The 26,958-nt window shown below is 39.8% G+C and overlaps 1 protein-coding gene across 1 annotated transcript in view; it reads right to left on the bottom strand.

Moving 5' to 3' along the window:
• The window catches only part of jarid2b (jumonji and AT-rich interaction domain containing 2b), a 169,425-nt gene extending 142,925 nt beyond the window's left edge, over positions 1-26,500 (bottom strand). The window contains exon 1 of the mRNA XM_057827225.1: positions 25,928-26,500. Coding sequence (XP_057683208.1) covers positions 25,928-25,972 — 45 coding nt within the window. The 5' untranslated portion in view covers positions 25,973-26,500. The remainder of the gene's footprint in view (positions 1-25,927) is intronic.
• Positions 26,501-26,958: the final 458 nt, after the last annotated feature.

The following is a 26,958-nucleotide window of genomic DNA, read 5'->3' as shown; positions in this document are numbered from 1 at the left end:
CATGAAGGCTCCTTATGTATTTGTAGCCAGCTTTGACATTTTCATAGTAGGCTAAGATAGCTAATATTGATATTGTATATACAACTATAAGTTTTTTCATTTTTTTGCGGCTCCAGACATATTTGTTTTTTTTTGTCTAATATGGCTGTTTCAACATTTTGGGTTGCCGACCCAGTCCTAGAATGATTTCCTGACCATTGTATCGATAATCGTTGTATCGCCAGCTCGTGAGATCATCGTTATTGTGAGCTTTGTATCGCAAATCGTACCGTGAGGTACCAAGAGGTTCCCATCCCTAGATGAGATATTCAAAGACTATAAATTAAAAACCATATGTTTGCAAACATTAACGTCATATTTCCAGGTACGATGCGTGCAAGGGTTTTATCTTAGTGCCGATCATTCCTTTAATTGCTTCTTCTTGGTGTCCCCGAGCGTCGGAACACCCGCCGCTCATGGCCTAAGCCCCTGGCTTTGTTTCACAGTGTCCTCCGGCTACGCCGTAATCTGCAGTCACACCGGCACGCACGCCGGGGCTTTAAAAGGCTTAAGATTGTCGGACACGGCGGAACGCCGAGAAACGCGCTCCGGGGCGAGCGAGGTGAGCGCTACGCCAAGGCCGTGCCAGTTTCTATTGACTGAGCCGCCTCTGCCGTCCTGCAACAGATGCTGTCGCCACACAACAAATTGAAATCTATTCCTCATACTGTTCTAGAAAAAGCTCCCTGTGGGCCATGTCACTGAAATGGTGGTGCCAAGGCTTGTTAAGCTTTTTTTTGCATATTTGTGATGGGTAGCGCTTGCCTTTCATACCAGATTGCAAAAGTGAAATTACAAGACTCCAGTCAATGAAGCGTGCGTGGATGGAGGCTTCAGTTCCCGTTACGGTCTTTCTTGTTGCATCCACTTCCGTTCACTTAATCGGTAATCTTATCTTTCTGACAGTTTGTCTGACACATAACCCTATCCTGGTATGTTGTACACCGGCAATTCCAGATGGCTGTTAAAAGTAACAGACTGTGAGAAAAACATGCAGCCTTACCAAACTCCATAAGCCAATTTAAGACGATAACAACTAGAATTATCCAATATTATTGGATAGCCAATAATATCGGCCGATAAAAGCATTTGAAATAATGTCGGAAAATAACAGTCGTCTTGCGCCAATATGTATGTCGTCTTTAAAATTAATGTACAAGCTGACAGCCTTAGTACATGTGCTGGTCTTAGCTTAGCACAGCAGCTATGCTTAGAATGACCTGTAGATGTTTTCAACAGATGCTTGGGATTAGTTAACTGGGGGAAGAGACCCTAATCACTCAAATTACACAAATAAAATGAACAATAAAAGAAATTGTAAATGCATCACATATAACTACTGCGTTACCAGAGAGAAATAGTCACTAAGTGATAAAACACGTAATTTATATTTAAAAATCTGTGTGAAAGCCTAGCAAAATGCATCTTGGGAATTGTTATTTGGCATTGTCTGGAGTCCGGTACTATGATTGCCTGGCTATAAGGACAGCGTGAACCATGTTATATGGTAATGCCTTATTGACACTTTGCACTTGCCAGCATTATCTCAGTGAGAACATGATCCGAACTATTTTGAGTTAAAAAATAAATATAGCGGTGCAATACAGGTAGTACCCTGGTTATGATGTAGTCTACTTACTCGATTTTGACTTTTCGAAGTCTCGTCCGCCATTTTGTCTTGTACCCAACAGCATCTATTTTTTACTTTACATAATTATTATGATGTGTTCCGTTCTCACTAAACTTGAAGTTGTTCAGCGTGACGGACAGCAAATTTGTGTTGTTGTTTTTTTTTTTTTTAAGCTTTTTACTTCCTTCACGTTTGACAATTTGGAAAGCTGTAACACACATATGCACGCTTATGTTCAAAACGGCACGGATGTTACAAGTAAAACACCTGACACAAAACACTTGGTATACAAACGTCTATCTCGTCTGATCAATACGTGAATTTAGGCGATTAATTTAGACTAATTTGCCTAACAAAAGTCCGCTAGCTTAAATGCTACGAATGTAATGTACAATCCTCATAGCAAATCCCTCACACATAACTCCAAACTGTAGCTCTTACCTTAATGACTAATGCATACATAAACATATATTAGCTGAAACGACTTACAGACTTCTGTGGGCCAAACCAGAGCGGAAGTGTCCCTTATCCATGTCAGAAAAGTCTGCTCGTCAGTCATACAAGGTAACAGTCCAGCCAGATCCAACCGTGCCACCAGAGGGCAGTGTATCCTCCATCATTAAACAAAAGACAATACTTATTTTGAGAGAACAAAATACAATACAGTACTTTCAAACAAACAGTTATTTTGAGATTTAGGAGATATTTAGGGCTACTAAAAGGGTTAATTTCGACTTAGGGTTAAGGTTTAAAGCCTAGGAACGGAACTCGTTCGTAACCCGGGGACTACCTGTAATTGGCACTTTTTCCATAACGTCAGTTGGAATTTTTCTCTTAATTTCCCAGAATTATCCCTGCTATGTTGTATGATAAATGTGTGTTCACTGTAACTTGCCTGTAACTTCTCTATCATTTCTGAAGAAGAGAGAGATAGCTGGCGGCGCGGTTCAACTGCAGCGGCCCGATGCTCACTCATCGAACGTAATTTTGTTGTCATTTCTGTGTGTCAATGACTATTAAAGCTCTGTATTCCTGTAATGTTTATTTGGAAAATCTTGAAGTTGTAACATTTATCATTATTAAATTAAACAATTAACCATAATATGTTAAGTCCACGACCGCAATGTCTGTATCGGTTTAATATCGATATTGGTTTTTGGAGTTGGACAACATTGGGATATCAGTTAAAAAAAGTCATTGTCGGACAACTCTAATAACAACTCATGCGATTGAATGATCCCAGTCTTGAATGGATTGGACCTCTGTTGCTGTCAATGGCAACCAATGAGTTAATTTTTAAAAGTGTAAAGCCTATTGAACAATAGGAAGGTCATTGTTGTGCTTCCTTAGTTTAAGTGTTGCAAGTGTTAATACGTCATCGTTACAGAGTGGTCATTTTTAAAGCAACTCTGGTTTAACAGCTGCCGATAAATTAAAAAAACAAAACCACATTGGCTGTAACGACAAAAATGGACACCTGTTTGTCATCTGCCACTCTAATTCAATGCCTTGCCCAGTTTAATTGAATTGCTTAACCTGCCAGCACACAGGATTCGCTTGATTATTCGTCTGGCTGCTAACGCTAATGATTGTATGGCTACTTGCACGCTATTGTGAAAAGAAGCATCTGCGTCACAAACTAGATCAGCAGATAATCAAACAGTCAATGTCAGACGTGACTGAACGCTAACCTAAGATGGTATGATTTACGTTCAAGCGTCGACATGTTAGCTTCAGAAAAAAGACGGTAGGAAAATGTCAAAACAATTCGAGGAAACAGGGCAAATTTACTACAGGAAACCCCCACCCACACTTGACTCACGTGACGGCGCTCGCGACTTCCGCGGCGAACCTGACGCTCTCAGATCCGTCAAAAACGGAAACGTTTGTCACACCTGCGTTCAGTCTTCCAAACGTGTTAACGAAGCACGACTATCTAATCTCCTTCCGAAGTGAACGAAAGCGGCAGAGTTGACGTCTGGCCTCAACGGGCTGGCTTTCCCTCAACGGTCCCAGATTGGCATTTTGGGGAAGATTCTGCGTTCTTGCGCGGCGGCCAAAGAACTAGCCCAGATGGTCAGATGAAAGCAGTGTCGTGTTACTCGTGCTTCAATTGGAGAGGCTTCCCCTTCCATTTTGGCAGCACACGAGTAGAACAATTAAAACTGCGCTCTGAGCTCCTCCGAGGAAGACAAACACTGCTATCTTAACTCCTAGGCGCTCAGACGAGCAAGAGTTGCTCTAAAAATGAACCGTTTTTACATTAATCACATTCATTTTAGTATTTTACCACTTACAACACTCAAACTAAAGAAAAATGACAACAACCTTCCGTTTCAGGGGCCGTTTACATGTTGACGCACCAAGAATACAACACATTTCACGTTTGCGTTTACATGGTTCCGTCTCCATTCGAACGATGTTGCAATGCTGCGTGAAAACAATGTAGTATTCATGCCAGGCCAGTCCAAAAACCTATGCTAAATCCATAATAAATACTGCAGGTACAATTACTAATAGTAATTACAAATAGCAGAACAATTTGAATATACTGTAAATGCAAATCTAATAATGATAATGTAATGAATTAGCTTCTAATGTGGCGGTTATGTTTTGCATGCTGCTACTGAACGTACTTGACTAACGACAGAGTGAGCGAAGTGGGGAAGTTTTTACTTTCTCTTTTAATGTTGTTGTTGTTGGCATCAGCTACAGCGGAGAGTGGCTTTGTTGTGTTGCACATGTTCTGAAATAAATGAATAAAGCTGATGAAGCTGGTGACGTCCTTGCCGATGTTGCAATTATAATAAATTGGAAATTAAAAAGCATTTTTATTGTTTCCTTGATTTATAGCGACTGGCAAGCGGAGCTCGGTGGAGACAGCGGGCGGATTAGAGGAGGATACATCTGCTTGAGAAGTGTCAGGATCGTAGACATATTCCGGCCATACTGTCGAGACAGTCCACTCACCATATATTTTTCTATCATTTTCTTTTACTTTCAATGGTAAGCGACACCTTTTTCCTTTTTTTCACCACCTGCACTAACTAGGGTGGCCATAGTTTGATTTCCAAAAAAGAGGAAGGACACTTAGCCCGGCCTCGACATACTTGAATTTTACTTTAAGCTCACTCAAAGACGCCTATATCACTTTAGTATACTTAAAGTGTGCCTCCTCCATCTGGATAGAAAAATTCAGTTTTATATAAAAATATATATATATATATATATATATATATATATATATATATAAATAATAATAATAAAGAAACATTTTTTTTTACTCAACAGGTTACAGGTTGGTCAACAGGCTTCATTCTTCCTTAAAAAAAAAAAAAAAAGTCAAAACGCAAAAAAAAAAACGAATAATGAAAAAAAATAATAATATAATGCAGACCCATGGAAATGTAGTCCAGTCAATACACACACACACACAGTAGGCTATGTTCCAACTAGGGTTGTTCCGATCATGTTTTTTTGCTCCCGATCCGATCCTGATCGTTTTAGTTTGAGTATCTGCCGATCCCGATATTTCCCAGTCCGATTTCTTTTTTTTTTTTGCTCCCGTTTTAATTCCAATCATTCCCGATAATTTTTCCCGATCATATACATTTTGGCAATGCATTAAGAAAAAAATGAATAAAACTCAGACGAATAAATACATTCAACATACAGTACATAAGTACTGTATTTGAATATGATGACAATAAATCCCTCAAGAGGGCATTTACATTATTAACATTCTGTGAGAGGGATTCACGGATAGAAAGACTTGTGACTTTGTATATAGTGACTAAATATTGTCATCTAGTGTATTTGTTGAGCTTTCAGTAAATGATACTGTAGCCATGCCCAAATGCATGATGGAGGTGGAATCATGACTGTGTGTAGTGCTACCAGTTGATATATCTTCTCTGCGTTGGGAAATAACTTAAGGTGTTAAGAAAAAGATCAATTGCTACCTTGCTTCCCCACATTGCTTCCCATGATATTTCTAATCGTAGGGAGAGGGACTGGAAGGCTTTAGCCAATTAAAAAAAGGCTCCAAAGGCTGCCAAAATTCACTCTACTCATTTTACGCTGCCTTTTATCTCTCTATATAGGTAAAACGGCGCCATTACAGTTTGAGCGCGTCAATGCGTGGGTGGGTCATGCAACACATGCAATAATTGCGTTAAATGTTTTAATGTGATACATTTTTTAAAAAATTAATTACCGCCATTATCGGGATAAATTTGATAACCCTACCTTAAGCCTAAACTAAAGACTCTGGATGAGTGTAACATTTTGTCTGTAACGTTAAATACAATTAGAAAACGATTTAATTTAAAAATATATATATATATTAAAAAAAGGCATGGCCGATATTTTTTTGCCGACTCCGATACTTTGAAAATGACGTGATCGGACCCGATCGATCGGGACATCTCTAGTTCCAACTAAACATTTTTATAAATTACAACAGCATAAACATCTCTTAGAACTACTCCTTATTTTAGTCCGTAATTGCCTGATCTCTTGCCAAACCTTCAAACCAGTAGATGGTGGTAATGCCCCATAATACAAGGGGTAAACTGCCAACAAAAAACAAGAACTACTCCTTCTCCCCCTACTTGTAGGAGCCATGTCAACAGAGGGATTCTCTTCAAATTGGTCCCGTGAAAAATCATGAAAACCCCACATTTTCGTGAATTTATAAAACCCGGCCAGACGCTACGGAGAGGACATGAAAAGTGGACTTGTTTGGGCAAAAGAGGCCGCTTGGTCACCCTAGCACTAACCCTCTTGGGACCCATGTTAATTTCTTTCACAAGAAAATCCACTGCGCGTACCTCTTGCGGGAAAATAATGAAATTGCGACACGGTCATCAATCGTATTTCGAGCATGTCGTCATATGTTGAGAAAAATTCTAAGTCCGGTGTCAAAAGGATAGCATGTCAATGCGAAGTACCACTGTAGTTCATTTTTAATTGAAAGATGGTTATATCCATTACGTGGCCCAGTCCACCATTCGTTACCAAAATATTTTGTCTAAGGCTGCAACAACTAATCGAGTAATAAATTAGCAGAGGTGGGTAGAGTAGCCAAAACTTTTGCTCAAGTAAGAGTAGCTTTACTTCAAATATTACTCAAGTAAAATTAAGTCATCCAAAAAATGTACTCTAGTACAAGTAAAAAGGTATCCAGTGAAAAGAATACTCAAGTGATGAGTAACTGCTTATTTTTGTTTGATTTTTTTTCCACACAATGTTTTTTTTTCTCTCAGCACAAACCTATTTATATGAACTGTTGTTATAATGATACTGTACAATAACCAAAGAAAGAAATTAAAAAAATAAAAAAAAAAAAAAAAAAAAAAAGAATTCCCACAAGAGAAAAAAAAAAAGGGAAATGAAGCATTATTCGTCCAAAGAGCATGAGTGCCCTCTAGTGGAGAAAATAGTTCCTAGTTTGAATGGAAAATAGTTCCTAGTTTGAATGGTGAATAGTCCCTTCATAGTTACTAATATGAAATTTAAAGGATCATATCTCCGGTTTTCCGTGGTCAATCGGTAACAAATAAAAACTAGGAGAGAGGTTTAAATCCGCGCTTTCGAGTCATGTTGAGGGCAGCGCTGTATGTCAAATACTTCATTTTTTGCAGTGCTTTAAAGACGCCATGTGATTGAACAGGCTGGCGTGATCATAGAATGGCAAACTTGTCAGATTGGTGGAATGGAGTCATGTGGTGGAATGGAGTCATGTGATTATTGTTGCGACGTCTCATTGGTGAATTTGGTAGAGCTACTCTTGGCATCACTGGCAAAATAAAATATGTAGAATAAAGAGGAAAAATGTACAGACTCTTGTGTAGCCAAAAGTAGCGGAGTAAGAGTAGCGCATTTTCTTCACAAATCTACTCAAGTAAAAAGTATGGCTTAGTAAAACTACTCTTAGAAGTACATTTTTCTCAAAAAGTTACTCAAGCATATGTAACTGAGTACATGTAATGCGTTACTACCCGCCTTCGTAAATTAGTTGCCAACTAATTTGATAGTCCATTTTTGGCGACAGTTATGAACAGTCCCCTTTAGGTCCTTGTTTGTGTGTAATGTGAGGCTGCACGCGAGCACCAGTAATTAGAGCGAGAGAGAGAGAGAGAGAGTTCACTGCAACTGTTAGGTTGCTGAATCAATAATATTCTGAAGTGTTGAACGTTACATTATCTTGTGTTAGTAGGGCTGTCAAACGATTAAAAATTTTTAATCGAGTTAATCACAGCTTAAAAATGTATTAATCGGAATTAACTGCAATTCAAACCATCTCCAAAATATGCCAGATTTTTCTGTAAATTATTGTTGGAATAAAGATAAGACACAAGACGGATATATACATTCAACATACTGCACATAAGTACTGTGTTTATTATAACAAATTGATCCACAGGATGGCATTAACATTCTTTCTGTGTAAGGGATCCACGGATAGAAAGACATGTAGTTCTTAAACGATGTTAGTACAAGTTATAGTAATTTTTTTTTTTTTTTATGTGTATTTTGCATAGCTATTTTGATTGGGAATACCAGCTTTTCTTTTTAAGAACATTATTTTTTTGAGAGATAGGAATATTAGTTTTGTTGTGCTTTCACTAAATGATACTTATGTTTGTTGTGAAGGAGTTGCCGAAGCTTATGCCAATAAACGGCATGGTCCAATGAACGCCTGTGTCCACTGCCTTTCTCTGCCTCTTAGCTCTGAAAAACGGCGTCATTGTAATCTGTTTGAGGCAATGTGTGAGCGGGTCATTCCGGGATAGTAAAGTTGTCTCATTCCGTTTCATGAAGAAACCATTCATATAACAGTTTTTAACACAAACTCCCTACTATTATTTTACTGGAAATAAAATGTTAGGGCGCTCAAACTTGATGAAAAAAAATGAGTCATCATAGCATTCTGATATTTTAACATGGCTTTGGTAAAAATCCTTCATTACCGTAAGACATAGTAGCTTTCATGAGAATTCCCTACTATGCCTGTGTCATGGAGACCTAACCCCTCCCCCAACCTGACAGCGCAAAAGCCAGCAACGACAGTCAGGATTTTAGCGCCGTGCTGGACATTTTTATGAGCGGCGGCGGCGTCAGCGGATCGATACACTCTCTTGTCGCCGCGTCCCCCGAGGCTTCGTTCGCGCGACGCCCGTGTCACTATAACGGAGGATCAGACGGCGAGGTGAAAAGGTAGTGGCTGTTTATTAAAAAGGGAGTCGGCGCAACGGCAGACGCTTTATCCAGAAGATGGACGGAAAGGTCAATACGAGCTCAAGTCGGATTAGAAACTCCTGTGTCTTTTTTGTCGGAATTAATATGAAGCAATTAGCGCGACATCGTCGCCACCATTTATCTTTGCTAGTGATTTTTTCCTAGTGTAATGTTAGATGGGCCATATTTAGCTCATTTTTTTGTCTGTAATTGCGTTATTCTGGTAATGATATATGTTATGCATTAAATTCTGTTTTTGTTGATATTCCTTGTGTTCAAGATAACTTACTCAAGAACGAATGAAGGGATTATTCTCAAACACGCAGAATATGTTCGTAATATGAACGGGAAGAGATGATTCAGTTTTGGGGTCATGAGGTTAAAGGTCACAGAGGTCAGAAATGCAATTTCATCATACATGATATTGGATTAATTCAACCCAAATTTGCAGAGTTGGTTTTATCATAAAAAGAAAAACAGTCAAAAGGTCACAGAGGTCAGAAATAAGGTCACAGAGGTCAGAAATATGGTGCTGCTTAGGCAGAAAATGTGGTTTTCCTTCCGCTGTGAATGTCAGTAAGTTTGTCATTATTGGACGAGACAAATGCCACTTTTCGTCTGACGGGATGAATAATAATAATTTCCGTTAATTTCTCATCGTGCGTGTCGTCACTCATGTGACATGTGCTGGCTCCCCCATCCCCAACCCCTTCACTCACTGGAGTCCTTGAAACTAGCCTTGCTTGTTTTGAAACACATTATGAGATTTGCTTTAACTTTGCAAGAAAGAATATGCAATGTTGCTTTAGCCTTTAAAGATCTGCTGAGTGATCATCACGCACTAAACTCATCGCATTAGCATAGCATTTCACATTAGCTTCAGCATGGCGTGTGTGAAGGTATAATAAAGGTGTGCCACTAACGAATTCTTTTTTATAAATGTCACTTTTTCAATTACCTTCACAATTGTTTTAGGCATGTTGGAAGTAACAATGAAGACCAAATGGATTACTTTCCTTCAAAAATAATATTTTATGACAGCTTCCTGACTTAACTGTAGTCAACATCTGTACTGTTTTGAGTGCATAAAACTTGTTAAAGTTCTTAATAAAGGGTCTGAGTATAAAACAAAAAGAATTTCTCAGTACACAAATCAGACAAAGTCCCGTTCATTCAAATAAAATAAAGTGCTGCCGATTGACATTTTTTCTTCTTGTGGGCAAAGCGCTGATATAAATAGTGTCAATGACTCATTTCTTTTCTTTAAACAAACTAAACAACAAAATCGAATGAGGAGGCAGACTGTAATGAATCAGTTTTCTTTAACAATTTATAAAGACAATCCAAATTGAATTTTAAAGCACACTCTCTTTTATGACAATCTACAGTTTGAATGGCAGTTTGTGTTGAAAGGAGACTAAGCTGTAATATGTATGGGTTTATGTGTGTGTGTTTGTTTGTTTTTTTTTCATAAAAAGAAATTAGACAATTTTACTAGCTAACAATAACTCAAATGCCAACATGTTTCTCCAAAAGAATACAAATGGACACTTAAGACACTCATTAGCACAATCGCTCACCAGCTTAGCACTCCGTGCTAAATAGTGACATCTCATACACAAACAAATACTTCATTTACTCATCTTTGACAGAGTCATGCTGGATCTAACACAACACAAAAGACGATCTAACAATCAACACTTCACAATATTATTGATTCAGCAACCCAACCTGAGTGTAGCAGTGAACTCTCTCTCTCTTGCTCTTAGTACTGGCGCGGATCCGCAGCCTCACATTACACACAAACAAGGACCCAAACGAAACTGCTCATAGCTGACGGTAAAAAACGATTGTCAAACTCGTTGGTAACTAATTTATTAATCGATTTCATAGATTACTTGTTGCAGCCTAAGTATAATTAATTGAAAATAATGCAGTTTTCCTGCCGAGTGTGTATCATCGTTATAACGTAGTCCTCGTAGATGCCTACACTATGTGCTCGTCTGTCAGTGTTCATTCAAAATGATTGAAAACCTTTATTTTTGGGACTAAAACCTTTTTTACAGATTTTTACAGACAAAAACATTTTGAGCATTTGTCTACTAAAACTAGTCAGACCAACACAATGTCTAAAAAATATGACTAATAATTATTTTGTCCTTAAAAGACTTAAGACGAAATTTAAGAAGGTACCAAAAACAACACTGTATCGAATAGTTTATCTTCATTTTTTTTGTGAGGATGCTCTTGTTAAGGGTTTAAAAAAAAGTGCTCATTCAGTTTCACGGTATTGTGACGGAGTAATCTGTGGTGCGCACACACACACACACACACGAAGCCTCTCAGGGAACGAGCAGCTGTCCTACCACCCACACCTCCATCGCCCCCTTCCTCACCCACAGGAGCAGCCGCATATAAATCACACTGTGGAATCGAGTCGTACGTGACACACGCGCACACCCACAAAAGCGCCCCATGACGAAAACAACCGCCCCCTATCCCGTCACCAAAGTTTGTCGCACGTGATGTAACGGCAGCCCCTAAAATGCCCCCGATTTGAACGTAGTGGCAACGTCTATGAGAATGGACGCCTCCCTGCTAAGTTCCTTTGCTGCTTTCTGCACAAAATGCTGTTTTACTGTATCAGCCCTACATACAGTAACACTCTGATTTTGTATCTAACTCAGTGGTGTCAAACTCATTTTGGTTCACGGGCCACATTCATGAGAATTAGATCTCATGTGTGCCAGACTAGTTAAAATTTGGCCAAATAACTCACTAGCTGTCATTGATGGCGCTAGACGTCCAATTCATTTTGACTGCTCAGTTAAAATTAATTGAATGTCTAGCGCCGTCAATGACACTGAACGATGAGTATTCTAATGCTGCAATGATTAACTCATTTGCTCCCAAAACATACTGGACTGTCTCAGGAAATTAGAATATTGTGTATTCTAATTTTATGAGACAGTCCTGTATGTTGGTGCTATCGTCAACTGGATGTACAGTATATATATATATATATATATATATACATACATACAGGACTGTCTCATAAAATTAGAATACACAATATTCTAATTTCCTGAGACAGTCCAGTATAAATACGTTCTATTTTTAATTGTTTCAGTGTCCCAAAGACGTATTTATAAGTCTTTTACGTTTTTTTTTTTCAAATGAGACATCTCTGAGTTGTGATTCAATTTATCTCCAAAGCTGAAAATCCATTTTAAAGCAATAAAATTGGCCACTAGAGGGCAGTAGCGCATTTGGTAAGACCTGCCACCCTATTCGACGGCAACGAACGGTCAAGCCGCAAAGCCGAGGCGAAGGCGGAAGACGACCGAATGGATGCCAAGTGGCGGACGACCGAGCAGAACAACCGGTAGGACGCCTGGTATGCCAGGCGCTGGACGACCGAGCAGAGCGACCGGGACCACAAGATGCCGTTGAGTCCATGCTGCTCGCGATCAGAGCCCGCAGAGACTCAAAAAAATTTATATTTTTGAGACAGGCAACGATGAGGGAAAAGTTTAACCGGCTGTTGCGGCCACAAAAGCGTCATCTTTCAGTTAGTTATGTGTAAATAAATTGTTACTTTGCTATCAAAAGCTCTTTTGTCTTGTTGTTTCTGTTATTTTTAAAAAGGAAAACATTATTCAGATGTTTGGGATGTAACTAAAGCAAAAAATAGCTATGTTAAAGTCAAAGTTGTGTTTGAAATGCACGCTTTCACATAAAGCTCAATTTCTCAGTTTTTTTATCAGGAATTGGAAAATTGCTCAAACTAAGCCATTTTCTAATGCTGATTTCTAAAGAATGGAAAAAGATATTAACTCACTTTTTTTCTGCTGAAAGAAGAGAGTCTAATCTTTCTTTTGGTGGGTTCCATGTTTATATAGCAATAGAACAGAATTTTCTGTGGGCCTTGCAAAATCAGTCAAAATCCAGTAAAACGGCCGAGAGCGAAGGGCCTTGGTCTGGTGAAAATGGCTGGGAGTGAATGAGTTAATCAATTTACTCGAGTAATTCTATTCGAAAAAAACCTTTGAATCAAATTTCTTTTCTTCGATGATTCGTTTCATAGTGGCGTTGTAATGCTTTGTTTTGCAAGTGTTTACATTAAGTTTTATTGATTTGGGTGGACACACCGCCCTCTAGTGGCAACAGTGAATATGACATAACCTAACATGGCTGAATCCAATTTCTCCCTATTAAGGTCAACATAAGGTTTCTGTTTGAGCCAATATGTTAATTTATGTATTTGTAATTTAGTTTAGAATTTAGATTTTTTTTTTTTTTTTGTGGGAATAAGAGTTTGAAACATTTGTAAGAGCATGGGAAAAAAATTAATTTGTCAACAGTGACAATAACGCAAACATGTCGTCGACGATTTTTCATGACAAGGAGGTGACAAGATTAAAAACGTGGCTTGAGAGACTAGAACATAACGGGACGAATGCCAATTTTCGTCTGACGGCATGACAACGAGACGAAAATGCTAAATCGTTTCTGTCATACGTTCACAACGCGTCGCATTTTCACGTGCACGTGGAGTACATCAGCTTGCATCGTAGCAGTGTTTGGGTTGTGTCACTCATATGAGAAGCACCCTCACTTTAGCCACCACAGTTTCAAGCAAGGCTGCGCTCCATTTTGCTTGTTTGGAAACACAGTAAGATTTGTTTTCTTACCTAAGCAAGAGAGAATATGCAATGTTGCTTTAGCCTTTAAAGGGCAGTGCTAAGTGATCATCAGGCGCTAAATATAACTCCTCGCAATAACGTAGCAGTTGTGTTAGCATTAGCATCAGAATGGCCAGCGTCCAGTTAAAACACCCGCCAGTGTAAAGCAGAGCCACTTGGCTTTTCTGTTCAGTAAGTCTAGAAGATGTTCAAAGCTCAGACAACTTTTTTTTCCCCCCCATGGAGTCTGTGGCTTCTTGGTAGGCATAGACTTCATAATGATATTGAAGAGTCAGATTTAACCTTCACTGCGCCACGCCTTGAGGTAGGGAGCCATCCCACAATCCGCTTTAGTTATTCGCAGTCAGTCGCAGCGACACATGCAGTGATCCAACGCCGGATTTAGGTTGAAAAAGTTTTACCACATACAATCAGGAAGGATTGTCTCGGGTGATTTGTTCAAGGATTCACGGTAATTATTATATTTTTTGTTTCTTCACAAGAATTTTCAATGCATAAAGCTTTGTTGAAAGGCTGCCGCCATATTGTCAGCATCATTCTTCGAAATATTTACGTAAAATAAATGCTAACGGCATGTTTTTTTTGGTTTTTGCTTTTAATCAAAAATCGAGACTGTTTACGTCCACATCTGTAAAGAATTCAGGGATTTAAGCAGTTATTCACAAGAATTTTCACCGGAAAAGCTCCGTTTACATAAGGCGGCCTTCCACATTGACTAACAGACTAGCATCGAACTTCGACATATTTTCAAAGAATAAACGCTAACTGCACGTTGTTTTTTTTTTTGCTTTTAACCAAGAATCGAGACTGTTTTACGTCCATATCTATAAAGAATTAAGGGATTTAAGCATTTATTCACAGAAATTTTCAACAAAAAAGCTCTATCTGCAATTCAACTCTGTCAGCATTGACGGCCACAGCAACAATGCAGACCCCCTACTAATCGGCCTCGCACTCCGTTAATATCTATTACTGACTGCTGCCATCACATGTCACCTTACCTATACTGCAAGAATACCACTATTACATGTCTTTTTATTGTGTACATATTTTTTAATCCATTTGTGTGTGTGTGTGTGTGTGTGTGCGTGTGTGTGTGCGTGTGTGTGTGTGCACTCCATGGGGCAGCTTTGAATCTCATAACACTTTGTGTAATGACAATAAAGGTGTTCTATTCTATTATGAAGTCTATGGGGTAAGTTTAATTAAAAATGTACTGCTTTTCCTGCTGAGTGTGTAATATCATCACAAAGTTGCCGTTGTCCTTGTAGACGCTACAATATGTGCTCATCTATGTTCATTTGAAATTGTTGGAAATCTTTATTTTTGGACTAAAACTTTTGAATTTTACAGACAACAACATTTTGAGTAACTGTCGGCTAAACCTAGACGAAAATTGTATGAGATTAGTCGACTAAAACTAGACGAAGACGAACCCAGACTAATATGTACTTTTGTCCAAAAGACCAAGACAAAAATGAGAAGGGCTGCCAGAAACAACACTGCTGTACAGATAGGGTAACTCTAAAGCAGACTGGACACCCTAGATGGCCGCTTCCGGCCTGCGGGCCATACGTTCAACATCCCTTGGCAGCAATGGAAAGGAAGTGGTCGCAGAGAAGGTTTAGTGAGCGTTTGGCCCTGGCTGGGCTGGCCTGCGCTGCAACTTTGAGCCCAGCGCAGCTGCTGCAGAGGCCTTTGCAAATGTAAAGAGGCTGTCACTGTTTGTTTCATCAGGCGCACCAAACCCAAACACCACGAGGAAACAAAAATAGAGCGAGCAGTGGCCAGTTGCAAAAAGGCCCTGCCTCCGACTCCCTTCCCTTAATCTCCCCACTTCTTAAAATTGGGGGCCTCTCGAAGCAGGCGGGAGGGTCATCGGCTTGTTTTCTTTTCCGTCGCGCTCCATCGAACCGCTCTCACGTGCGCGAGACGGCCGGCTTTTCGGCCGAGCGTCACCGTGGCGACCGCGGCCGACCCGAAGCGGAGCGCTGCTTTATTGCCTGTTTATTTGAGCGGCCCGCTCCTGTGTTTATGTTCTGAGCGGAGTCGACGAAAGGCCCGGAGTGACTCGATGTCCTTTCCGTAGGCTTCGCTGGCGGTTCTGCCGCCGCGTTTTTTCCATATATGTGCATTTTGCACGAGCCCTTTTCGCAAACGTGGATTGGTTTTCCACCTGCTTGGATTTTTGTCCTTTGGAATGACAAACATGGGAGTTGGCATGGAGTTCTACATTGATTTGGTCACTTTTATGCGAACCACTGCATAACTTATGAAAGATTGTCAAACCATTGATGCTTATATTTTCATTCAGTAAATAGTACCGTATTCGCCCGAATATAAGACGACCCTGAATATAGGACGACCCCCTCTTTTTCCAAGACTCAAGTTTGAAAAGAACGTTTTGAACACCAAATTAATTTTTATACAAATAATTACAGTACATCTGAAACAAATTATTATAAAAATATATTTGAGAGAAAAAGCATGTGATTTTGCCTCATTCAAATCATAATATCTGAACATTTAAATATGTAAACTAAAGTGCAATCACATTCGTAAAAGAATGGTTTATTTACATTTAAAAAACCAGAAGCCAATCTATTGTGATAAAACAAAAAAAATTGCAATAACTGCATGAACCACCAAAGTGAGGTCTAACTGTAACTGTAGTCTTGAAACAAATCTGAATGAGGAAAAACAATGCAATAAAATAATGCAAACTGGTTAAACTTGAGAGTAGCAGAGATCTACCATGACAGAGCATTACTCCTCAAGTTCAGCATTCGCTTCAATGACGCCATCTATCGTCGTGAATGGGTATAATGTCTAGACCCCGAATATAAGACGACTCCCACTTTTTCAGTCTTATTTCAATGCAAAAAACACTTTTATATTCGAGCCAATACAGTATATATACTGTATTGTATATGTATTATAAAGCACTGGAGGAATACAGAGTACCAATGTTCCCTCTAAGCTGTACGTGTGCGCAATCATGCAGCACACAATAAAATTCAACAGAAACGTATTGTAGCGTCAATAGGACTTCTATCGGTGCCGCAGTGATGTGTTAGCACGACACTCCTATTGGTGCGTTTGATAAGGCAATGCAATGCTCCCATTAGTGGGTTACTACATTGTGATTGTATATACAGAATTAGGTGGTAGGTTGTCCTAACTTCTTCCTCAGTTAGAATGTGCATTTATTTTGATATATTTAGTTTAATGAGTAAAACAATGTTAATTTTTGTGGTTTACCTGCAATTAAATCACTTTCTTTTCAAAAGATAAAGAAAAAACAAGATCGGACATTGATATGTGAACATTTGTTAATAAAGAACTGAATATTTAATGGGGTGTCCCAATTTTTTCACATGAATATATTCAGAACGACACACATTTTTAACAATAAAACACCAGACACAAAACAATTGGTGTTCAAACGTCCATCTCCTCTGATCAAAATGTAAAGTAGATTATATTAGCTTAATCTGCCAAGCAAAAGTCCGCTAGTTTAAATGCTACGAATGCTAACGGGTTTACAATTTTCATAGCAAATCAATCACATGTGACTCCACAAACTGTAGCTCTTAACTTAAATTACAAATGCATACACAAACATTTATTAGCTGAAAAAACCTTTAGCCTTATGTGGGCCAAACGAGGGGGCAGCAGTCTTATTTGCATATCAGACGAATCCCCTACCTCAGTCGTAGAAGCCAAGGCAACAGTCCAGCCACACCCAACGCTGCCACTAGAGGGCAGTGTATCACCCATCATTAAACAAAACACAGTGGTACCATTAAATACTAAGTTAATTCATCCTAGGACCTTGTTTGTAAGTCGAAATGGTCGTATGTGGAACAGGATTTTCCCTTAAGAATACATTGTAATCCTATTAATTTGTTTCACAGCCAGAAAACCTACACTAAATCCTTACTAAATGCTGCTGGTACTATTGCAAATAGCAATTGCACAGAGCAAAACAAATAGATTATGAATAAAAATCGGAATAATAATATAATAGTAGAAGCGATCGGATTTCGGGGTAGCACTGTACAATACTTTTTGGATAGTTATTTTTTTAAAGGGGTTCATTCAGATTTACGCAGAAATTCGGGTTACGTCATTAACTCGTTCGTAACCTGGGAACTACTTGTATATTAAAAGTAAACTAATGAAAAATGCTGCTGTAATTTCTTTCTTTTAATAATCCATGCAATTTGCTATTATCCAAGGTTATGAACAAGCTTGATAGTGGTGTGTGGCAACAGCGTACACATCTGATGTTGCTCACAGTGGTGCTCAGGGAGCTTGTGTGTCTGCTCAGACACATGAAAAATTAGAGGAAACATTGTATACTACATTAAAAAAAAAAGTTAATACAGAAATACTATTCACCCATCTTCTGTGGCGCTTCTGCTCACAAGGGCTGCGGGGGTGCTTGAGCCTATCCCAGTTAATTACCGGCAGTAGGCGGGGTAAGCGATGAACAGATTGCCAGCCAGTCGCAGGCCCCGCCCCCCCCCAAAAAAACTAAATACAGAAATTTAAACAGACAAATTCCAGTTAAAAAGTTCGAATCCTAAAATTCATCTTATCTTTCAATTCGCTAATCATCACAAGGGTTGCGGGGGTGCTGGAGCCTATCCCAGCTAACTATTAGCAGTAGGAAGAATTGGTTGCCAGCCAATAAAGAAAATTGTATTGTTAAAATGTATATAAAAATAAGGAATAAAAGAATAGAAATATAATTTATGTAAAAGAAATAATAGGTTGTGAGTAAAAAATGAATTTATAGATAAATGCCTCCTTTTTATTTTTAATTAATTGTCTTCATTTTGTGATTTTTTTGTTGTTGCTTTTTTATCCATATAGGATTTTCCCATTTTTAGTTGCATTTTAATTCATTTGAATATTCCCCAATACGTTGATGTATAAATTCAATTCAGACATCAAAGGATTAATTAAACCTTTATAAATCAGTCTGAACTAGATTGGACGTCTAGCACGGTCAATGGCAGCCAATCAATTCAATAAGTGCCCTATAAAGGGAATTCTGCATATCCAATTGAGGCTTAAAAAAAAATAATAAAAAAAAAGAGTAGCAGTCATGCTACCATTTTATCCAACATTTGATATGAATGATTTCCACATGGTCAAATAAACAAAAAGCGGAAAACCGAGCGAAACGAAGCTAAGCCACCATCTGCGACCAATTAATTCGATTACAACGATTTCCTACGGGGAATTAAACTGACTCGGTGCCGCTTCCACTGTATTGCTTTTGCTTAGTTGCCTTTTTTATTAAGCTTAATCAATGATTTCATTACCAATAAAAAGGGGGTCGTTGTTCATAGGGGTCCCGCAGGGAGGAGGCGGGGCTCCAGCATGTGTAATTGTCTTACGCTAATAAAGGTGGGGTTACTGGGCACCAGAAGGGCCCAGAGTCTGGATGGACTGGGGTAATGGGTGTAAATTTGGATCGAACGTCTATAGCCGTCAGTAGCAGCAAATGAGTTAAATACTAGTGGACACTATTAGAGGGGACTTTTTGTGTTAAAGTTAGCCCTCAGGCTAACCACACTGACGTACTTCATAAAACTGCAAAATCTGCTTTTTAAAGGAAGTAAAAAATAAAACTGCTATCACACCACTGGTGTGATGTTATCGGAGAAGAGTGATGTCATTAATAAATGGGTAATTTTCTTAAAGGGACAGTAACAAAACAGAGTGTTCAGTGACACTGGAGATGATTTAAATTTAAGAACAACCCTTTTTCTACTTGTATTAGCTATTTTATAGGCTGAATTTGAATGAAACACAATAGGGACATGGCAAAATTCCATAACAACCTTTTACCAAAAGTCAATTAAATTAAGAAAATATATATAATTTAGGAGCCTGTACCACTGAATTTATAAATCGACGGCATTTGATAATACACAAAAAATAAGTTGAGTGAGTAGTTGTACAACTTTAGTGAAAGTACAGCTTAATTCACATTGGGGACACAAAAATGACCCGTATTTGGGAGCTTTACAATGTAAAAATAACTATTTAAAATAGTCATATCAAGTGTTAATTTAGAAAAAGTGAAACAGGAAAGCATACGATACGCGAAAAATGTTTGCTGTTAACAAGTTTATACATTAATCAATAGTGTACAGCACGAATGCCATTTTCAGACCGTGACGTTACATCGTAAAGCGGAAGTGGTACATTGTAGACCCGCCCTTGCTTACAAATCATTATATTTCTGCTAGTTTTCTCGGGAAATCTTTCAAAACCAAACATGCCGATCAAACACTGCTGCTATGGAACTTGTAGGAACGACTCTAGACATTACGACCAATGACCATCCACATATGAAAGATGTTTTCTTCATACGTTTCCCCAAAACAGACTCAAAGGAAAAAATGTGAACAATGGATCAGCTTGTTCGGACGTCCGACAGACAACAGTTTAACGCCAGCAAGGTGAAGTCATTCACTTGGTCATGGTCCTACAAATGGCAATCCCAACCCATTGCCTGCCACCGAGTCCCCCGAAGAGGTAAGCCATTTTGATATTTTTTACTTATATTTTAGCGTGGCGTTTTGCCGTGCTGCTTCTGTCTGACAATGATGAACGACCTGAAAAAAATTAAAGTGGTATCTGACTGCCACCATTGTTACCTTTTCTGTTGTAAAGAAACAACTTTAGTAAGGGGGAAGTGTAAATAAATTAATAGAGTGTTCGTTGGCTGTCACTGAATACCATTTGCGATTGCTACACAACACTAACAATATAAATTACCCCCAAGAACGGTCAGAGACATAAGACAACCAGCAGATATAATATATAAGAAAGACTGGGCATATGGGGGTAAAGGATAGCTTGTTGAAACAGGAGAACGTCATTGTCAGTGGCGTAAGGAAAAAGGTGTGGGTCAGTTTGGCTCTTTTTCAGCCCTCGGCACTCAAGCAGACTCCTCAATTGAACATTTGTAAGTTCTTCAACATCTTTACCAGTTAATTTGGCACCAGGGACATTATTTTCGGACAGAATTTGTAGGTTTAGCTCTGTAAACATCTCCTTCGTGCACCATTTCCATTTATTTACTATTGGGGACAAACGGCAGCGTGTCCCCCCCTTAGCAACAGTTGCTAACATCATGAATATTAATGAGCGGAAGTGACGTGCAGCGGGCGGCACGCCATTGTATGTAGATGTGCTGCCAAAGCTAGCAAATTCAAGATGGCGTTCTAGTAACACACTCCCACCTCAAATGGATTGGACGTCTATCTCCGTCGATGGGAAACACTGAGAAATTAGTTCTAGTTAGGACTAGCAGATGCTTTGACATAGATCAAAAATAGCTGGGACTTTTATTTTTAATGTAAATGCATCGACTTTGGAGGGATCGTCGCCCCTACCAACATGGCCGCCCTGAGGCCATGTTAGTAGGGGAGATGAAAGGCCTTTTCACTACTTCTGCTGTCACTTGAAATATGCTTATCACAATTGGAAGTCCAATTCATTTAACTGGGAGCTGGCCGCGAATGAACCTTTATTCATTCGAAGCAGACCCTCCCACTTGAAATGGATTGGACATCGAGCACAGTCAAAGGCACCCAAAGACTTAACGTTCAATTTTGCTTCTGAATCAAAGGTTAATAGGTTGAGCTGGTTGAAGGTGCATAACTGTCTCTCTCCGGACCTCCGTGAAGTTGGACTCCCATTAGAGGCAAGTTTATATAAAAATGATGTGAAACCTTTGTGCTGTAAAAAAAATTTTGTTTGTGTTGCTATCGTCAAGATATTTACAATTCTATTATAGGTCAATCTGAGGTCAACCTGCCCCCCATTTGGATTAAATCGTTTATGCTGAAGAAAATTTCATTTGTGCTACTATGTTTTTTTTTTTGTTTTTTGTTTTTTTTTAGATATTAATTTGGAGTGAATCGCACCCCCTCCATCGCGGCTGATGGAGCGTCCCAACTCTTGATAACAGAGGGGTGCCCCAACAACTAGCGTAAACAGCACAAACGAATGGCGCACCTTTGGGTCCATTTTGCAGTAAATTGGGGGTGCACCGGTGCGAGTCAAGTCGTCACTCGAAATTAATATCTCAAACCCCCCCCATTTACTGCAAAATAGACCCATACAGGTGCCATTTGTTTATGCTATGTTTGCGTTTGTTGTTGGGACACTTTTCTATAATTGAGAGCGTTGGTACCATGAGAGAGTTGGTACCATAGGTGGAGTTTAAAGGGGGGACACCCCCCCCCGCCGGTGGCCAAAAAGTGTCATTGCATGTAATTGACTTTCCTATACACATATATATATATATATATATATATATATATATATTATATGACATTAAAATTAGTTTTCCGGTAAAATATTGTCTATAAAAGTGAAAAGCAATAAAACAAACAACAAAAATGAATGAAATGAACAAATTAAAAGATATTTTTATAATGGGTCAAAATTATTTTTCAAACAGATCATGTGACTAGCACATTAGACGGTCATTTGCTTTGCCTAGCCAAAACCACCCAAAGACCGAAGAGGCAAGATGGATAGTGGATATATGCAAATTTTTTCAAACCTTAACCTTTCAAAAGCGACAACAACTACTGAGAGAGAACCAAGGACTAAAAATATGGACCATAAAACGTCAGCGAGGTGAGCGGAAATTCAATTTGCCCCACTAAAGACTGTAATTGTACAACAGAGCCACCACCGGTGTCTTGCCAATGTAGTTACCCCCGTAAATTGCATCCTCTGGCCACAGGAGTGCGCACACACACACCACACACACACACACATTAGTTATGAATTATGTCGACTTAATAAATTGAAGCCAGAAAAGAACCACATTACACGTTATATATTTTGGACATCGACGTTTGTTAAACTGGAGAAACTCCAAACAGGACTTGAATTAAAGTAATAACACTTATAGGTCATTCTATGAGTAAAACAGTAAAACATTTGCCTTTTTTTAACGTTCAATGCGTATGTTAAATTATTCAACAGGGGAAAAAAAAAAAAACGTTTTTCGGGATGGATGCCATGGGCCATGTTTCAAAACCTCGTAGATAACTACAGTACATCACCAAAACGCGGAAGTCAAGCAAATCAGTGTAGCGCAGTGGCTCCACCCGGATACCATTTTTGACGGGGGTAACTACATTGGCATGACACCTGCGGGCGAACCATGTTCAATGGATAATGATCTTGGCGAAATGTGTAGCTGTCCTAAGCAGCCTGATTTAGAATTCCCCTCAAGAATGATGGAAAACAAAAACGCTCATTTTCAACTTATTATATTCTTATAATTTTATTGCTGACACTACGTTTCGGGGTCATCAACATGTTGTGCCCTCCATGCCCCAAAGGTCAAACCCCGCCTTTGGTTGGTACGCTCCGTCAGCCGCAGCCTGCGGAAGTTAAGATACGAAAAACCTGCGATTGATGTCGTCACTCGAAGTTAATATCCCAATATCTATAAAATGATAGCAGCACAAACGAAACTTTTACAGCACCAACAAATGGCACCATTTCATGTCCATTTTGCTATAAATGGGGGGTTGCCTGACGTCATTACTCGAAAATCAATCTCTCAAAAGATATCTGATGTTAAAATGTTATCCTTTGTAGTAAATCTGATGTTGCTTCTTGGTAAATTTTACTTGCACAAGGTGAGAATTTCAAGGTCTGTGCCATATTTTCGACTACTTCTTTTGGAATTTAATTCTCATATAGATACGCTTAAGCGTATGAAGAACAAGAAGAGTATGTGTACACTACAATATCTCAGGGATCTGTCTTTGATTGACTCTTAGTCAAGGGCGTAGGTTTGGCCTCAACATTGGTAGGGATGATTTAACAGCATAACCTGCATGTACACTTTTTGCTCCGGATGGGACATTAATAAAACCAAACAGATTGGGTGAACCGGTGTCAGGGCTAAATTTCTCACGAATATGAACCTAATAAATTGATATGCTAAATCAGGTGTTCATTACATCGATCAAGATCGACCAGTTGATCGCAACGCTAGTGTGGGTAGCTCGCGGTAACCCCCAACCCCCAAGAAAACTTTTTTTTTTTTTAAACTGTACATAGTTAATTATGATTATGTTGGGTGTTGTGTTGTGTGATTAACATGAGGTCATGCAGCACCCCTCTCTTTCTAAGCAGCTTCTTGCTCAGGTTTTTCTAGTTCTATAGTTTCCAGCAGAGTTCACCACATTTCTCACATTTAATTAACGTTAACTGTAGAAAACACAAACAGAAGGACACTTCTCTATTAGCAGCTTCCTATTCGAGTTTTGCAGGTTAGCAAGTTCATAGAGTTTAATGTTATGCTAACTGTGATGCAGGTCGGACTTTCAGTAGCAAAATTAGTGGTGTGTTCCCCACCTCCACAACATTGGCATCTTTTTAAATCAATTACCGTGGCTGCTGCTGGATGAAAAAAACTTCCAATATCCCTCCTCTTTGAAGGGGTGGAGGAGGCGGCATGTTTTTTGGCATGTATTTCTGTTGGGGTTGTGTGAGTGTGCGTTTGTCTGGAGTTGGTCAAGTCATCAGCCAATAAAACGTGTGTTTGAGGGGGATAAAATGGACCGGCACATTCAGCAAGTGAAATGGGGGCAAATGTAAGTTTGAAGTAGTTCACTTAATAATGGTAGGGTCAATTCTATCTTATGTCCCTACCATCCCTTATTTCTTTTGTGTTCCCGTTTTTGTACATAGGACAATTGAAGTGCCTTATTTTTTGAAAGAATTCTGCCACGACTCACGAGTAGTACAGTATTTAGAAAGTGTCTCATTTATTTATTTATTTATTTTATCTCATGTATTTTTTTTTTGTTTGTTTGCTTGCTTGTTTTTTTTGGGGGGGGGGGTGGGATTGCACAGATATTTATCGGTTGTGTTGTAGTATGTGTGTAATTGTTTGAATTTTTAAAAAATCTCAAAAGATAGCAGGTTAAAGTTTTTACAGCACAAAAAAACGACATCATATTTACACAAATTTGTGTCTGATGAGGAGCCAACTTTACGGAGGTTCTCTGTTGGGGGGTCATTTTTCCTGTTGGTATTTTGATTTAAAATCGACTAGAGGGGTATACAGTCCTAACTTTCTCCTAAAGCGACAGTTTTGGACGAGAAAAGCTGTTAAAACAGGTTTGTTATCGAAACTAGAGGGAGCACTTGAAGGCAGTAGCAGCAACAACGATGACGACGTGCAACAAAGTTTAAATGTCCAGCCAAAACGTGGAGCAACGAGTCGACAGAGTGACTTTGTGCAACTTGGACGTGAGCAAAGACGACGTTGTTGCCGCGAGTCTTTCCATTACAAGGCAACCGGAAGTGAAAGATCCCACGGACGGCAGTGCACGCCGGCAGAAAATGGTTGCTCTCGTCACGTACGCGAACCCCCCCGACCCCCTGCAATGCGACTCGTCGTTCAAACGAGTGGCTTTTGGCTCACCCTCACCAAATCACGTTTGACGACAAAATCGCAGCATTTTCTTGTCGTTTGAGGAAAATGGAAATCGAAGCTAACTGGCTAACCGCGCGAAGGTTTGCCTCGACGTTAGCTAGCTAGGAGAAGGTCACGCAAATACCTGCCGGATTCAATTTCGCCCCCTCCCCTTTAAAAAAAGGGGCTTCCAAAGTGGGATAAGTCGTGTATACGACCCCCACAGCCAACAGACTTTGAAGTGGTGGCTAAAGAAAGAAAAAGTGCTGATTTAGCGTGACCCCCTTTCCCCCCTCTTTCTAGTACACTTTGGCAAGGAAGGGGCTTATTAAAGGGACCCCAAACGAAAACACGCTCGCGTGGAATTAAAAGACACTCCCGTGGAATGAACGCCCCCTCGACCACTCTAAATATTCCCCAGCAATTCCCCTGTTTTGCAAAAGTCAGATAACACCAAGAGAGCAAGCGGTGCAAAAAAAGAGAAAGGCTGAGCCATGGCCGCCGATGCCGACGACCGGGCTCCCCCTTCGCCCACAAAAAAAGCCATTTTGTCTCCAAATTAAAGCCACGTTGTGACAATTTAACCCGATAATCACAAAGAGTGGACGCGATGTCGCGGAGAGCAAACTAAAAGCGACTTCTCGTTGAGAAAACGCTCGATTTGGACACAAAATGGAGTAAAGTGAGAGTGAGGGCTTTTAAATGTGTTTTGAAAAGACACAATCTTTTGGCCGGGAGGCTTGAACCCCCCCTCGCACCCCCCTCCTTGCTTTCATCCAGATGAAAGTTTACACATTTAGGCGACAAAGTTGAAGGAGTACTTACGTATTTCTTGTGGATAATATTCCTTTTGGGTCGTTCTTTGCTCATTCTGCACTTTCTCCCCCCCACCCCCAAAGAGGCAAACTAGAGACGAGAGAATGGCCACATGAATGTCTCTCCCCCCTGAGGAGCAGCAGCAAATTTAAATCCCCGAAGAAGAGCAAAAAAAAAAAAGCTTTCAAAAAACAAAAAAGCCAATCCTCGCTTCCTCGGCTCGCCTGGCTTTAAAAGGTTCCCGATGGGGGGCCGACGACGACGACGAACTCGCTCGGGGGTAGCGACGACGTAGCCCAAACAATCGCAACATAACAATAAGTTCCGTTCGGCTGCTCAGGCTCGGCTCCCGGTTCTTCTTTCACCATCGTCCGCCGCCGCCGAGTTAGGTCTTTCGAGACAATAAATAGGCTGGATTAAAAGATATTTGTTGGGGGTGTATAAAAAAACAACAACAAAAAAGGAGAATGCTCCTTCCCTTCCGTTCCTTTCCTTTCGGTGGTCTCGCCGGAGCTTTTTCTGCGGCGGTCGCGAGAGCTTCTCCGGCTGCACTGACGAGTCCAGTCCGAGCAGCTCCTTTCTTCCCCGGCGTCAGCCTATCACGACGCGCCCTCCGCAGCGGCAACTTTAAAATCCCTCCGAGGCGCCCCCACCAAAATAGACCCCCGCCCGCTCCCGCCCCGATCGACGGGGAAACCTGACTAATAGGATGATTAAGACTAGGGCTGCATAACACACGATACGACTGGCAATACGAGACTCGCGATCAATCTCCTTGAAGTTGGCCCCCCATTTGACACAAATATAAATAAATAAATATAAAAGTGACACCAGAAACATAAGGGGGGGGCAGGGGGGGGCAGCCCCCCCATGGTGTCTGAAAAGTGTCACCGCATGTAATTGACTTTCCTATATATATGGTGGAAAACACTTAGGTGACTTAAAGTTCCGCTCTGAGACCCCCAATTTGGCCAAATTTCAAAATTGTCCGATATGCATGTGTGATACATCATTGGAAAGCTTAAAATCTCCATTTTCTG

Source organism: Corythoichthys intestinalis, chromosome 22 (assembly GCF_030265065.1).
Source record: "Corythoichthys intestinalis isolate RoL2023-P3 chromosome 22, ASM3026506v1, whole genome shotgun sequence".
Classification (NCBI taxonomy): Eukaryota; Metazoa; Chordata; class Actinopteri; order Syngnathiformes; family Syngnathidae; genus Corythoichthys; species Corythoichthys intestinalis.
The sequence above is the reverse complement of the archived record's forward strand: the minus strand, read 5'-3'. Positions and strand labels throughout refer to the sequence as shown.